Source organism: Pseudophryne corroboree, chromosome 6, assembly GCF_028390025.1.
Source record: "Pseudophryne corroboree isolate aPseCor3 chromosome 6, aPseCor3.hap2, whole genome shotgun sequence".
NCBI lineage: Eukaryota > Metazoa > Chordata > Amphibia > Anura > Myobatrachidae > Pseudophryne > Pseudophryne corroboree.
Genome location: NC_086449.1, coordinates 390,767,235 through 390,783,660, shown reverse-complemented (window position 1 = coordinate 390,783,660; position 16,426 = coordinate 390,767,235). Strand labels below are relative to the sequence as shown.

Here is a 16,426-nt window from a genome sequence, read left to right as displayed (position 1 = left end):
CTCTCCCCTCAGTCCCACGCTGCAGAGAGTCTGTTGCCAGCAGATCTCTCTGAAAATAAAAAAACCTAACAAAATACTTTCTTATAGCAAGCTCAGGAGAGCTCACTAAGTAGCACCCAGCTCGTCCGGGCACAGAGTCAAACTGAGGTCTGGAGGAGGGACATAGAGGGAGGAGCCAGAGCACACTAGTATCCAAATTCTTTCTTAAAGTGCCCTGTCTCCTGCGGAGCCCGTCTATTCCCCATGGTTCTTACAGAGTCCCCTGCATCCACTAGGACGTTAGAGAAATGATGTAGCATCCAAACTCTTCACAGAAATGTACCCCAAATGGTCAAATAAATATTGGTGGAGATACCAAGCCAAAGATTCAGAGTGTAATTAGAACTCACCAACATGAAGCTTGGAGCTGCGCATCCACCTTCTGAATTTTTCTTATGAACGTATCAACATCATACACAAGGATCCCATTTTGTTCAAACTCCTCAGCCATTGTGCATGGTGTGTCTGCAGATAAAATAGCATTCACTTACATAATGCTACATCGACCAGTAAAATCACCAACAATTCCTAAAAAACCCTGTAAGAGGTAAGATGCCTTACTGTGCATGGACAGGCTGCCTATAGCTGTTATCAGCACAATGCAATTTGTGTACAGAAACCCATGCTACAGCTGAAACATCCATGTGGCATCTTAAATAATATTTTTGCTGAAAAGGAAGAAAACATGCCAAGTAAATGCTATGAGCCATAACCGCACTGGACGAATTAGCGGAGATTAACCCGCGCGTTGTTTCCCAAGGGTGCACTTTTCCTCCTTTAGGAGCAGAGAGGAAAAGTCCATAAGAAAAAGGCACCATTGGGGGTTAACTCTCGAGGAACACACCTTGATTCCACCATTTAAGCGGAATCCGTAAATTTCCACACATTAATCCCTGGTTTTCGGCGTGGGGAAATGTATATTTAATTGAACAGCCTTTCCCTGCGTGGTGCCTAAGTGTTAACTTCCCATATGTAGCAATCCTCCTAACCATGATGAAAAACACCCTTATCTAGACTGGCAATGTAAGAAAGAAACATGCTAGGAAAGTGATATTACCTGTCAAATAGACAGCAAGTCTGGAATGGATACGCTGACTCTGAACACTCAGGAGACATGCCAGATCATCTGATACTTCGTTAGACAACTTGTCACACTGGTGATAAGGCAGGATTTCAATAATATTTGATTGGTAGTAAGATTTAAGCAGAGACGTCTTTATCTGAGAAACAGACTCTACTCTGTTGAGAGAAAAACACAAAATGTAAGTCACCTAAAGCAATGAAGCGATACAAGCAACAACGTTATATCTAAAATGTTTAAAAAAATATTTTTACTCAAGTAAGGTTTTCAAAAGGAATCTAAAATTGCATTAAATAATAAGAATTTACTTACCGATAATTCTATTTCTCATAGTCCGTAGTGGATGCTGGGGACTCCGTAAGGACCATGGGGAATAGCGGCTCCGCAGGAGACTGGGCACATCTAAAGAAAGCTTTAGGACTATCTGGTGTGCACTGGCTCCTCCCCCTATGACCCTCCTCCAAGCCTCAGTTAGGATACTGTGCCCGGACGAGCGTACACAATAAGGAAGGATTTTGAATCCGGGGTAAGACTCATACCAGCCACACCAATCACACCGTATAACCTGTGATCTGAACCCAGTTAACAGCATGATAACAGAGGAGCCTCTGAAAGATGGCTCACAACAATAATAACCCGATTTTTGTAACAATAACTATGTACAAGTATTGCAGACAATCCGCACTTGGGATGGGCGCCCAGCATCCACTACGGACTATGAGAAATAGAATTATCGGTAAGTAAATTCTTATTTTCTCTAACGTCCTAAGTGGATGCTGGGGACTCCGCAAGGACCATGGGGATTATACCAAAGCTCCCAAACGGGCGGGAGAGTGCGGATGACTCTGCAGCACCAAATGAGAGAACTCCAGGTCCTCCTCAGCCAGGATATCAATTTTGTATAATTTTACAAACGTATTTGCTCCTGACTAAGTAGCTGCTCGGCAAAGTTGTAAAGCCGAGACCCCTCGGGCAGCCGCCCAAGATGAGCCCACCTTCCTTGTGGAGTGGGCATTTACAGATTTTTGGCTGTGGCAGGCCTGCCACAGAATGTGCAAGCTGAATTGTACTACAAATCCAACGAGTGCTTAGAAGCAGGAGCACCCAGCTTGTTGGGTGCATACAGGATAAACAGCGAGTCAGATTTCCTGACTCCAGCCCTCCTGGAAACATATATTTCTCTAACGTCCTAGTGGATGCTGGGGACTCCGAAAGGACCATGGGGAATAGCGGCTCCGCAGGAGACTGGGCACAAAGTAAAAGCTTTAGGACTAGCTGGTGTGCACTGGCTCCTCCCCCTATGACCCTCCTCCAAGCCTCAGTTAAGATTTTGTGCCCGAACGAGAAGGGTGCAATCTAGGTGGCTCTCCTGAGCTGCTTAGAGTAAAAGTTTATATAGGTTTTTTATTTTCAGAGAGACCTGCTGGCAACAGGCTCACTGCATCGAGGGACTAAGGGGAGAAGAAGCGAACTCACCTGCGTGCAGAGTGGATTGGGCTTCTTAGGCTACTGGACATTAGCTCCAGAGGGACGATCACAGGCCCAGCCATGGATGGGTCCCGGAGCCGCGCCGCCGGCCCCCTTACAGATGCTGAAGCAAGAAGAGGTCCATAAATCGGCGGCAGAAGACTTTCCTGTCTTCATAAGGTAGCGCACAGCACTGCAGCTGTGCGCCATTGCTCTCAGCACACTTCACACTTCGGTCACTGAGGGTGCGGGGCGCTGGGGGGGGGGGGCGCCCTGGGAAGCAATGAATTTACCTTATTTGGCAAAAAATACATCACATATAGCTCCTGGGCTATATGGATGTATTTAACCCCTGCCAGTTTTCCAGAAAAAAGCGGGAGAAGAGCCCGCCGTGAAGGGGGCGGGGCCTATCTCCTCAGCACACAGCGCCATTTTTCCCACACAGCTCCGCTGGTAGGAAGGCTCCCAGAATCTCCCCTGCATCCTGCAACTACAGAAACAGGGTAAAAAAGAGAGGGGGGCACTTATTTGGCAAAATAACAGATATAAGCAGCTATAAGGGATAGACACTTATTGTAAGGTTTACATGCAAAAAAAGAAATATTTGAAGGGGACTTATCCTGCGCTTCTTGATAAGATCACCGTCACACTAGGCTCCCAGAAGTGTTTTGTTGGGCTCATATGGATGGCATATAAAAGAGAATATCGTATATAGTGACGTACAATTTTAATCATCCATATAACAAATAACAATGCAGTAACAATATACACAGGTTAAAAACATTCCATATTTGGCATAAAAATAGCAGCAATGGTTAAAAATGGCTCAATGGCCTGGACTGGATTAAGAGGAGAAATGGAAAATTACCAGAATGATTTGAACTGCATGAGCAGTTCAAAAACAGCTTGCGGGTTTTTAGTGGGACAGGGGAACCCGGGAATCCCCTATACCTCGCTGTACTGCACTGGTCAGTCCTCCGGCACTCCTCAGCTCACTGTCCTGTCTCCACCCGGTGGAGACTTATCAAGAAGCGCAGGATAAGTCCCCTTCAAATATTTCTTTTTTTGCATGTACACCACTGGGTGAAGGAATTGGGAACCTTCTACTGAAGGGGGTGTGTCCAGCTGCTATATTAGTGCGCACTAAGAATTTTCCTAAAACTCTGTTTTTTACTTATTGTAAGGTTGTCCCTATACATATATAGCGCTCTGGTGTGTGCTGGCAAACTCTCCCTCTGTCTCCCCAAGGGGCTAAGTGGGTCCTGTCCTCTATCAGAGCATTCCCTGTGTGTGTGCTGGGTGTCGGTACGTGTGTGTCGACATGTATGAGGAGGAAAATGATGTGGAGGCGGAGCAATTGCCTATAATGGTGATGTCACCCCCTAGGGAGTCGACACCTGAATGGATGGCCGTAATTAAGGAATTACGTGACAGTGTCGGCACGTTACAGAAAACTGTTGACGACATGAGACAGCCGGCAGCTCAGTTAGTGCCTGTCCAGGCGTCTCAAACACCGTCAGGGGCTATTAAACGCCCGTTACCTCGGTGGGTCGACATGGACCCAGACACAGACACTGACTCCAGTGTCGACGGTGAAGAATCAAACTTATTTTCCAGTAGGGCCACACGTTACATGATCACGGCAATGAAGGAGGTTTTGCACATCTCTGATACTGCAAGTACCACAAAAAGGGGTATTATGTGGGGTGTGAAAAAACTACCCGTAGTTTTTCCTGAATCAGATGAATTGAATGAAGTGTGTGATGAAGCGTGGGTTACCCCCGACAAAAAACTGCTAATTTCTAAAAAATTATTGGCACTATATCCCTTCCCACCAGAGGTTTGGGCTCGTTGGGAAACACCCCCTAGGGTGGATAAGGCGCTCACACGCTTATCAAAACAAGTGGCGTTACCGTCTCCAGAAACGGCCGCCCTTAAGGAGCCAGCAGATAGGAGGCTGGAAAATATCCTTAAAAGTATATACACACATACTGGTGTTATACTGCGACCAGCAATCGCCTCAGCCTGGATGTGCAGTGCTGGGGTGGCTTGGTCGGATTCCCTGACTGAAAATATTGATACCCTGGACAGGGACAATATATTATTGACTATAGAGCATTTAAAGGATGCATTCCTATATATGCGAGATGCACAGAGAGACATTTGCACTCTGGCATCAAGAGTAAGTGCGATGTCCATTTCTGCCAGAAGAGGATTATGGACGCGACAGTGGTCAGGGGATGCGGATTCCAAACGGCATATGGAAGTATTGCCGTATAAAGGGGAGGAGTTATTTGGGGGCGGTCTATCGGACCTGGTGGCCACGGCAACGGCTGGGAAATCCACCTTTTTACCCCAAGTCACCTCGCAGCAGAAAAAGATACCGTCTTTTCAGGCTCAGTCCTTTCGTCCCCATAAGGGCAAGCGGGCAAAAGGCCACTCATATCTGCCCCGGGGCAGAGGAAGGGGAAAAAGACTGCAACAGACAGCTTCTTCCCACGAACAGAAGCCCTCCCCCGCTTCTGACAAGTCCTCAGCATGACGCTGGGGCCTTACAAGCGGACTCAGGCACGGTGGGGGCCCGTCTCAAGAATTTCAGCGCGCAGTGGGCTCACTCGCAAGTGGACCCCTGGATCCTGCAGGTAGTATCTCAGGGGTACAAATTGGAATTCGAGACGTCTCCCCCTCGCCGGTTCCTGAAGTCTGCTTTACCAACGTCTACCCCCGACAGGGAGGCGGTATTGGAAGCCATTCACAAGCTGTATTCCCAGCAAGTGATAATCAAGGTACCCCTCCTACAACAGGGAAAGGGGTATTACTCCACGCTGTTTGTGGTACCGAAGCCGGACGGCTCGGTGAGACCCATTTTAAATCTGAAAGCCTTGAACACTTACATAAAAAGGTTCAAGTTCAAGATGGAGTCACTCAGAGCAGTGATAGCGAACCTGGAAGAAGGGGACTACATGGTGTCTCTGGACATCAAGGATGCTTACCTCCATGTCCCAATTTGCCCTTCTCACCAAGGGTACCTCAGGTTTGTGGTACAGAACGGTCACTATCAGTTTCAGACGCTGCCGTTTGGATTGTCCACGGCACCCCGGGTCTTTACCAAGGTAATGGCCGAAATGATGATTCTTCTTCGAAGAAAAGGCGTCTTAATTATCCCTTACTTGGACGATCTCCTGATAAGGGCACGGTCCAGAGAACAGTTAGAGGTCGGAGTAGCACTATCTCAAATAGTAATACGACAGCACGGATGGATTCTAAATATTCCAAAATCGCAGCTGATTCCGACGACACGTCTGCTGTTCCTAGGGATGATTCTGGACACAGTACAGAAAAAGGTGTTTCTCCCGGAAGAAAAAGCCAGGGAGTTATCCGACCTAGTCAGGAAACTCCTAAGACCAGGCCAGGTGTCAGTGCATCAGTGCACAAGGGTCCTGGGAAAGATGGTGGCTTCTTACGAAGCGATTCCATTCGGCAGATTCCACGCAAGAACTTTTCAGTTGGATCTGCTAGACAAATGGTCCGGATCGCATCTTCAAATGCATCAGCGGATAACCCTGTCTCCAAGGACAAGGGTGTCTCTCCTGTGGTGGTTACAGAGTGCTCATCTCCTAGAGGGCCGCAGATTCGGCATTCAGGATTGGGTCCTGGTGACCACGGATGCCAGCCTGAGAGGCTGGGGAGCAGTCACACAGGGAAAAAATTTCCAGGGCTTGTGGTCAAGCATGGAAACGTCACTTCACACAAATATCCTGGAACTAAGGGCCATTTACAATGCCCTAAGTCAGGCAAGGCCTCTGCTTCAGGGTCAGCCAGTATTGATCCAGTCGGACAACATCACGGCAGTCGCCCACGTAAACAGACAGGGCGGCACAAGAAGCAGGAGGGCAATGACGGAAGTGGCAAGGATTCTTCGCTGGGCGGAAAATCATGTGATAGCACTGTCAGCAGTGTTCATTCCGGGAGTGGACAACTGGGAAGCAGACTTCCTCAGCAGACACGATCTTCACCCGGGGGAGTGGGGACTTCACCCAGAAGTCTTCCACATGATTGTAAACCATTGGGAAAAACCAAAAGGTGGACATGATGGCGTCTCGCCTCAACAAAAAACTGGACAGATATTGCTCCAGGTCAAGGGACCCTCAGGCAATAGCTGTGGACGCTCTGGTAACACCGTGGGTGTACCGGTCAGTGTATGTGTTCCCTCCTCTTCCTCTCATACCAAAAGTACTGAGAATCATAAGAAGGAGAGGAGTAAAGACTATACTCGTGGCTCCGGATTGGCCAAGAAGGACTTGGTACCCGGAAATTCAAGAGATGCTCACGGAAGACCCGTGGCCTCTACCTCTAAGACAGGACCTGCTCCAGCAGGGACCATGTCTGTTCCAAGACTTACCGCGGCTGCGTTTGACGGCATGGCGGTTGAACGCCGGATCCTGAAGGAAAAAGGCATTCCGGATGAAGTCATCCCTACCCTGATCAAAGCCAGGAAGGATGTAACCGTACAACATTATCACCGTATTTGGCGTAAATATGTTGCGTGGTGCGAGGCCAGGAAGGCCCCTACGGAGGAATTTCAACTGGGTCGATTCCTGCATTTCCTGCAAACAGGACTGTCTATGGGCCTCAAATTAGGGTCCATTAAGGTTCAAATTTCGGCCCTGTCGATATTCTTCCAAAAAGAACTAGCTTCTGTTCCTGAAGTTCAGACGTTTGTCAAGGGAGTACTGCATATACAGCCTCCTTTTGTGCCTCCAGTGGCACCTTGGGATCTCAATGTAGTGTTGGGATTCCTAAAATCACATTGGTTTGAACCACTCACCACTGTGGACTTGAAATATCTCACATGGAAAGTGGTAATGCTGTTAGCCCTGGCTTCAGCCAGGCGTGTATCAGAATTGGCGGCTTTATCCTATAAAAGCCCTTACCTAATTTTTCATACGGACAGGGCAGAATTGAGGACTCGTCCTCAATTTCTCCCTAAGGTGGTTTCAGCATTTCACTTAAACCAACCTATTGTGGTGCCTGCGGCTACTAGGGACTTGGAGGATTCCAAGTTGCTGGACGTAGTCAGGGCCCTGAAAATATATGTTTCCAGGACGGCTGGAGTCAGAAAATCTGACTCGCTGTTTATCCTGTATGCACCCAACAAGCTGGGTGCTCCTGCTTCTAAGCAGACGATTGCTCGTTGGATTTGTAGTACAATTCAGCTTGCACATTCTGTGGCAGGCCTGCCACAGCCAAAATCTGTAAAAGCCCATTCCACACGGAAAGTGGGCTCATCTTGGGCGGCTGCCCGAGGGGTCTCGGCTTTACAACTTTGCCGAGCAGCTACTTGGTCAGGGGCAAACACGTTTGCTAAATTCTACAAATTTGATACCCTGGCTGAGGAGGACCTGGAGTTCTCTCATTCGGTGCTGCAGAGTCATCCGCACTCTCCCGCCCGTTTGGGAGCTTTGGTATAATCCCCATGGTCCTTTTGGAGTCCCCAGCATCCACTAGGACGTTAGAGAAAATAAGAATTTACTTACCGATAATTCTATTTCTCATAGTCCGTAGTGGATGCTGGGCGCCCATCCCAAGTGCGGATTGTCTGCATTACTTGTACATAGTTATTGTTACAAAAATCGGGTTATTGTTGTTGTGAGCCATCTTTTCAGAGGCTCCTTCTGTTATCATGCTGTTAACTGGGTTCAGATCACAAGTTGTACGGTGTGATTGGTGTGGCTGGTATGAGTCTTACCCGGGATTCAAAATCCTTCCTTATTGTGTACGCTCGTCCGGGCACAGTATCCTAACTGAGGCTTGGAGGAGGGTCATAGGGGGAGGAGCGAGTGCACACCAGCTAGTCCTAAAGCTTTTACTTTGTGCCCAGTCTCCTGCGGAGCCGCTATTCCCCATGGTCCTTTCGGAGTCCCCAGCATCCACTACGGACTATGAGAAATAGAATTATCGGTAAGTAAATTCTTATTTTTCAGGGCCCTGACAACGTCTAGCAACTTGGAGTCCTCCAAGTCCCTAGTAGCCGCAGGCACCACAAATAGGTTGGTTCAGGTGAAACGCTGAAACCACCTTAGGGAGAAACTGAGGACGAGTCCTCAATTCCGCCCTGTCCGAATGGAACATCAGATAAGGGCTTTTTCAGGATAAAGCCGCCAATTCTGACACGCGCCTGGCCCAGGCCAGGGCCAACAGCATGACCACTTTCCATGTGAGATATTTTAACTCCACAGATTTAAGTGGTTCAAACCAATGTGACTTTTGGAACCCAAAACTACATTGAGATCCCAAAGTGCCACTGGAGGCACAAAAGGAGGCTGTATATGCAGTACCCCTTTTACAAACGTCTGAACTTCAGGGACTGAAGCTAGTTCTTTTTGGAAGAAAATTGACAGGGCCGAAATTTGAACCTTAATGGACCCCAATTTCAGGCCCATAGACACTCCTGTTTGCAGGAAATGTAGGAATCGACCCAGTTGAATTTCCACCGTCGGGCCTTACTGGCCTCGCACCACGCAACATATTTTCGCCAATTGCGGTAATAATGTTTTTGCGGTTACATCCTTCCTGGCTTTGATCAGGATAGGGATGACTTCATCCGGAATGCCTTTTTTCCTTCAGGATCCGGCGTTCAACCGCCATGCCGTCAAACGCAGCCGCGGTAAGTCTTGGAACAGACAGGGTCCTTGCTGGAGCAGGTCCCTTCTTAGAGGTAGAGGCCACGGATCCTCCGTGAGCATCTCTTGAAGTTCCGGTTACCAAATCCTTCTTGGCCAATCCGGAGCCACGAATATAGTGCTTACTCCTCTCCATCTTATCAATCTCAGTACCTTGGGTATGAGAGGCAGAGTAGGGAACACATACCCTGACTGGTACACCCACGGTGTTACCAGAGCGTCTACAGCTATTGCCTGAGGGTCCCTGGACCTGGCGCAATACCTGTCGAGTTTTTCCCAACGGTTTATAATCATGTGGAAGACTTCTGGGTGAAGTCCCCACTCTCCCGGGTGGAGGTCGTGCTGAGGAAGTCTGCTTCCCAGTTGTCCACTCCCGGAATGAATACTGCTGACAGTGCTATCACATGATTTTCCGCCCAGCGAAGAATCCTTGCAGCTTCTGCCATTGCCCTCCTGCTTCTTGTGCCACCCTGTCTGTTTACGTGGGTGACTGCCGTGATGTTGTCCGACTGGATCAACACCGGCTGACCTTGAAGCAGAGGTCTTGCTAAGCTTAGAGCATTGTAAATGTCCCTTAGCTTCAGGATATTTATGTGAAGTGATGTCTCCAGGCTTGACCATAAGTCCTGGATATTCCTTCCCTGTGTGACTGCTCCCCAGCCTCGCAGGCTGGCATCCGTGGTTACCAGGACCCAGTCCTGAATGCCGAATCTGCGGCCCTCTAGAAGATGAGCACTCTGCAACCACCACAGGAGGGACACCCTTGTCCTTGGTGACAGGGTTATCCGCTGATGCATCTAAAGATGCGACCCGGACCATTTGTCCAGCAGGTCCCACTGGAAAGTTCTTGCGTGGAATCTGCCGAATGGGATTGCTTCGTAGGAAGCCACCATTTTACCCAGAACCCTTGTGCATTGATGCACTGAGACTTGGCTCGGTTTTAGGAGGTTCCTGACTAGCTCGGATAACTCCCTGGCTTTCTCCTCCGGGAGAAACACCTTTTTCTGGACTGTGTCCAGGATCATCCCTAGGAACAGAAGACAAGTCGTCGGAACCAGCTGCAATTTTGGAATATTGAGAATCCAACCGTGCTGCAGCAACACTACCTGAGATAGTGCTACACCGACCTCCAACTGTTCCCTGGATCTTACCCTTATCAGGGAATCGTCCAAGTAAGGGATAACTAAAATTCCCTTCCTTTGAAGGAATATCATCATTTCGGCCATTACCTTGGTAAAGACCCGGGGTGCCGTGGACCATGCATACGGCAGCGTCTGAACTGATAGTGACAGTTCTGTACCATAAACCTGAGGTACCCTTGGTGAGAAGGGTAAATTTTGACATGAAGGTAAGCATCCTTGATGTCCCGAGACATCATGTAGTCCCCTTCTTCCAGGTTCGCAATCACTGCTCTGAGTGACTCAATCTTGAATTTGAACCTCTGTATGTAAGTGTTCAAAGATTTTAGATTTAGAATCGGTCTCACCGAGCCATCCGGCTTCGGTACCACAACTGTGGAATAATACCCCGTTCCCTGTTGCAGGAGGGGTACCTTGATTATCACCTGCTGGGAATACAGCTTGTGAATGGCTTCCAAAACTGTCTCCCTGTCAGAAGGAGACATCGGTAAAGCCGACTTTAGGAAACGGCGAGGGGGAGACGTCTCGAATTCTAATTTGTACCCCTGAGATATCACCTGAAGGATCCAGGGGTCTACTTGCGAGTGAGCCCACTGCGCGCTGAAATTCATTGAGACGGGCCCCCCACCGTGCCTGATTCTGCTTGTAAAGCCCCAGCGTATACTGAGGGCTTGGCAGAGGCGGGAGAGGGTTTCTGTTCCTGGGAACTGGCTGATTTCTGCAGCCTTTTTCCTCTCCCTCTGTCACGGGGCAGAAATGAGGAACCTTTTGCCCGCTTATCCACGAAAAGACTGCGCCTGATAATACGGCGTCTTCTCATGTTGAGAGGCGACCTGGGGTACAAACGTGGATTTCCCAGCTGTTGCCGTGGCCACCAGGTCTGAAAGACCGACCCCAAATAACTCCTCCCTTAATAAGGCAATACTTCCAAATGCCGTTTGGAATACGCATCACCTGACCACTGACGTGTCCATAACCCTCTACTGGTAGAAATGGACAACGCACTTAGACTTGATGCCAGTCGGCAAATATTCCGCTGTGCATCACTCATATATAGAAATGCATCTTTCAAATGCTCTATAGGCAAAAATATACTGTCCCTATCTAGGGTATCAATATTTTCAGTCAGGGAATCCGACCACGCCAACCCAGCACTGCACATCCAGGCTGAGGCGATTGCTGGTCGCAGTATAACACCAGTATGTGTGTAAATACATTTTAGGATACCCTCCTGCTTTCTATCAGCAGGATCCTTAAGGGCGGCCATCTCAGGAGAGGATAGAGCCCTTACAAGCGTGTGAGCGCTTTATCCACCCTAGGGGGTGTTTCCCAACGCACCCTAACCTCTGGCGGGAAAGGATATAATGCCAATAACATTTTAGAAATTATCAGTTGTTATCGGGGGAAACCCACGCATCATCACACACCTCATTTAATTTCTCAGATTCAGGAAAACTACAGGTAGTTTTTCCTCACCGAACATTAATACCCCTTTTTGGTGGTACTCGTATTATCAGAAATGTGTAAAACATTTTTCATTGCCTCAATCATGTAACGTGTGGCCCTACTGGAAGTCACATTTGTCTCTTCACCGTCGACACTGGAGTCAGTATCCGTGTCGGCGTCTATATCTGCCATCTGAGGTAACGGGCGCTTTAGAGCCCCTGACGGCCTATGAGACGTCTGGACAGGCACAAGCTGAGTAGCCGGCTGTCTCATGTCAACCACTGTCTTTTATACAGAGCTGACACTGTCACGTAATTCCTTCCAACAGTTCATCCACTCAGGTGTCGACCCGCTAGGGGGTGACATCACTATTACAGGCAATCTGCTCCGTCTCCACATCATTTTTCTCCTCATACATGTCGACACAAAAGTACCGACATACAGCACACGCACAGGGAATGCTCTGATAGAGGACAGGACCCCACTAGCCCTTTGGGGAGACAGAGGGAGAGTTTGCCAGCACACACCAGAGCGCTATATATATATACAGGGATAACCTTATATAAGTGTTTTTCCCCTTATAGCTGCTGTATAGTTAATACTGCGCCTAATTTGTGCCCCCCTCTCTTTTTTAACCCTTTCTGTAGTGTAGTGACTGCAGGGGAGAGACAGGGAGCTTCCCTCCAACGGAGCTGTGAGGGAAAATGGCGCCAGTGTGCTGAGGAGATAAGGCCGCCGATAAGGGGGCGGAGCCTATCTCCCGTTTTTTTATGTATTTTGGCAGGGGTTAAATGCATCCATATAGCCCAGGAGCTATATGTGATGCATTTTTTGCCATCCAAGGTGTTTATTATTGCGTCTCAGGGCGCCCCCCCCCAGCGCCCTGCACCCTCAGTGACCGGAGTGTGAAGTGTGCTGAGAGCAATGGCGCACAGCTGCAGTGCTGTGCGCTACCTTGTTGAAGACAGGACGTCTTCTGCCGCCGATTTTCCGGACCTCTTCTGCCTTCTGGCTCTGTAAGGGGGCCGGCGGCGCGGCTCTGGGACCCATCCAAGCTGGGCCTGTGATCGTCCCTCTGGAGCTAATGTCCAGTAGCCTAAGAAGCCCAATCCACTCTGCAAGCAGGTGAGTTCGCTTCTTCTCCCCTTAGTCCCTCGATGCAGTGAGCCTGTTGCCAGCAGGTCTCACTGAAAATAAAAAACCTAAACTAAAACTTTCACTAAGAAGCTCAGGAGAGCCCCTAGTGTGCACCCTTCTCGTTCGGGCACAGAGATCTAACTGAGGCTTGGAGGAGGGTCATAGGGGGAGGAGCCAGTGCACACCAGATAGTCCTAAAGCTTTCTTTAGATGTGCCCAGTCTCCTGCGGAGCCGCTATTCCCCATGGTCCTTACGGAGTCCCCAGCATCCACTTAGGACGTTAGAGAAATTGGCGCAGAAATAATAAAAGCTGTAAAAAAAAAAAAAAACATATTTCCAAGGCCACTGTTCTATTCAAAGCATTTCATAGCACTATACCGGCTGCATTTTAGATGCCATGCTTTCTTTCTCAAAGCCTTCGCTTACAATTAATATATCAACTAAACATATTTAAAAGCACCCCATCTAGACAGTGTTATTGCACATTAACAAACGTGAAACATGCATCATTGCTACTGGACAATCAAAACATTTAGCTTAAAAGATCAACTACCAGTGGCGGATTTTACTTTTGGGCTGCAGGACTGCTGTTCCCACGGTTAAATCCTCCACGTTAGTGGGCCAGTTGCAGTCTGTGATAGCACTGGCTACACTGAGTGGCAGTGACTTCCCACTGGAAGTGCTCTCAGTCACCCACATGACAGCCCTAGGGGTAGATGTTTTGCTCCCTCTGGGGTTGCCAGTGCGGCCTGCAATTAGCAGTAGGAAGCCACTCCCTGGTCTTATTGTCAGCCCTACCCAGCCTCTATGGACTGCAGCCGATGCAGCCCATAGTACCCAGTGTGTTATGCATGCGCAGTCCCAGATCCATTGTGCAGGTGCCAGGACCCGGCTGGCGAGAAGTCTGGGCACAGGTAGCAGCAGTCCACCTCCTACAAACAGGTAGGAGCCGCTGGTGCTAACATAACACCAATCAGAAATTATGCTGCCATAATGCATTGTACTAAATCTTCCAGGAGTAACCTCTGATGCTGTAATTATGACTTATGCCTGCAATTATCTAGTAAAACCTAAAAAAAAAAAAAAAAAAAGGGGAAATTCAGGAGGAGCCCATTTATCAGCGAGTGATAAAACTCGTGGATGATAAAACTTGTTGCGCATGATATGTGGTGCGCCAGCCAATCAGCTCCTGTCATGTATTTAAAAAATGACAGCTGGGAGCTGATTGCCTGGAGCACCATTTATCATACGCAACAACTTTTATCACTTGTTAATAAATGAGCCTTTCAATCTGGTATGATGCCCATGATGCTGGCACTGTAGTGTACACATAAGCCTTAAATTGTCTATTTGTATATGCACCTCTATGGGGCTACAAAGTAAAATGAGCAATTTAGTGCAGAAATTTTGATGTTTAGGGTGCCATTGTTGGCGTTCCAATGGCACACGGCCCCCAACTGAACTGACTCAATAATATTACTTACATCTGAAGAGTATACTTTGAACATTGCTCTTCCTTAGAAGTATTTGCAATGATGGAAACAAACCAGTGTAGTTTATTCTGTGTTCCTTCCTATATGCAAATTTGCAGCAAAGGTTTATTTCTGAGGTTTCATTATGTGATTTCAGGAAGAAAAGGTCCCAATATTTTAAATACACAGTTAGATTAATTTAATAAGGCAAAATGTTTGACTGGAGTTGACCTATAGGAAAGGAGGCATGGCATCTGTATCACCACCAATATGGTAACAGGACTTCTTATTATTACTTGAAATGTAACACTGGTATATGTAACAATTTTAATGAAAGTTGGCACAGCTTCCCAATGCATAATGGTTTCATTTTTACAGTATAAGAATCTCCCTCTGCTTTGTTGTAATATGACTACTAGACAAAGCTGTGAGGTCTTAAAAGATATATACAAAAAACAAAACTAAAATTGTACAAATAGGAAAAAAAATAACCTTTTATCGTCTTTAAGTTTCCTATTTTCCCTGTAATGAATTAGCCACTTCCAAGCGGAGGTTCTGTTCATCTTCTCCATAACGGTAAGAAGCTCCTTGAGCTTACCTATAAACAAATAAAGGACAATAAACAAAAATGTTAACTGCATATGCAGCATACACCTTTCATTTTCTAAACAGTTTATACTGTATGGGAATAAATTTAACAACCTTGATGTGCTCATTGTACATAAGTAGTGATATCATATAAACTACATAAATTATTGTGCGAATACAGTATTACCAAACCCTGCCAAACACATGTCCATTAGTTGGCTTAAAGGTTGGACCAGGATTGGATGAGAGTATAAAATAATCCGCTCTAGAAATGTGTCCAGGTATACTGCACTGCTGCAGAGTCCCCCAACCTCTCGCAACAAATACTGGTGGCAGAAGCAAGCTTCTATCAAACTGTATCCTACCTAAAATAAAAAACCTAGAGAAAAGTAGTAATAAATACTAACCCAAAGTTATGTTTTCCAATACAGTTTTATCAGAAACCACAAATCCACCTGCTTGGAAAAGCTCCTGGTACGTAGACTCTGTTATATCCTCTGGGGCATCCACACCAGCAAAGGTTACATTGGGGAGAAGCCTTAGCTGCAGCAAACATGGAATCTACAGACACAAAGGATATACTCTAATAACTACAAGCTTGCATATAACATTCACTCTGCTGATACTGAACAAAATAAGACGTAGCTTTTGTACAGGTTGAGTATCCCATATCCAAATATTCCGAAATACGGAATATTCCGAAATACGGACTTTTTTGAGTAAGATTGAGATAGTGAAACCTTTGTTTTCTGATGGCTCAATGTACACAAACTTTATTTAATACACAAAGTTATTAAAAATATTGTATTAAATGACCTTCAGGCTGTGTGTATAAGGTGTATATGAAACAAATGAATTGTGTGAATGTATACACACTTTGTTTAATGCACAAAGTTATAAAAAAATATTGGCTAAAATTACCTTCAGGCTGTGTGTATAAGGTGTATATGTAACATAAATGCATTCTGTGCTTAGATTTAGGCCCCATCACCATGATATCTCATTATGGTATGCAATTATTCCAAAATACGTAAAAATCCCATATCCAAAATACCTCTGGTCCCAAGCATTTTGGATAAGGGAGACTCAACCTGTATTAGATTTTCATGTATATTATATCTTTTTTTTTTTTGTCTGTTTTGTTATTTTTTGGCAAAAACTAAATGAAATATACAAGTCCTTACAAACATACAAATGTCATGCTTACAATAGGAAAAGGAAAACCAAAACACGAGTAACTAGTGGGAAGGGGATATGAAGAGGGTCTTAAACAGAGAGCAGTCAATATTAAGATCTTGATAGTGGCAGTACTGTAGATGTTGATCTATTTTATTTCCTTTAAAAAGGGAGATCAAGACCTTCCTAAAAAAAAA

General features: G+C 46.7%; 1 protein-coding gene across 9 annotated transcripts in view; it reads right to left on the bottom strand.

Annotated features, from left to right (window-relative positions):
- The window catches only part of TASOR2 (transcription activation suppressor family member 2), a 259,706-nt gene that overhangs the window by 33,727 nt on the left and 209,553 nt on the right, over positions 1 to 16,426 (bottom strand). For all 9 annotated transcript variants that reach the window (XM_063926781.1, XM_063926779.1, XM_063926786.1 and 6 more), the window contains 4 exons: positions 15,461 to 15,614; positions 14,958 to 15,063; positions 1,097 to 1,278; positions 390 to 504 (listed from right to left, as the gene is read on the bottom strand). In XM_063926781.1, coding sequence (XP_063782851.1) covers positions 390 to 504; positions 1,097 to 1,278; positions 14,958 to 15,063; positions 15,461 to 15,614 — 557 coding nt within the window. The remainder of the gene's footprint in view (positions 1 to 389; positions 505 to 1,096; positions 1,279 to 14,957; positions 15,064 to 15,460; positions 15,615 to 16,426) is intronic.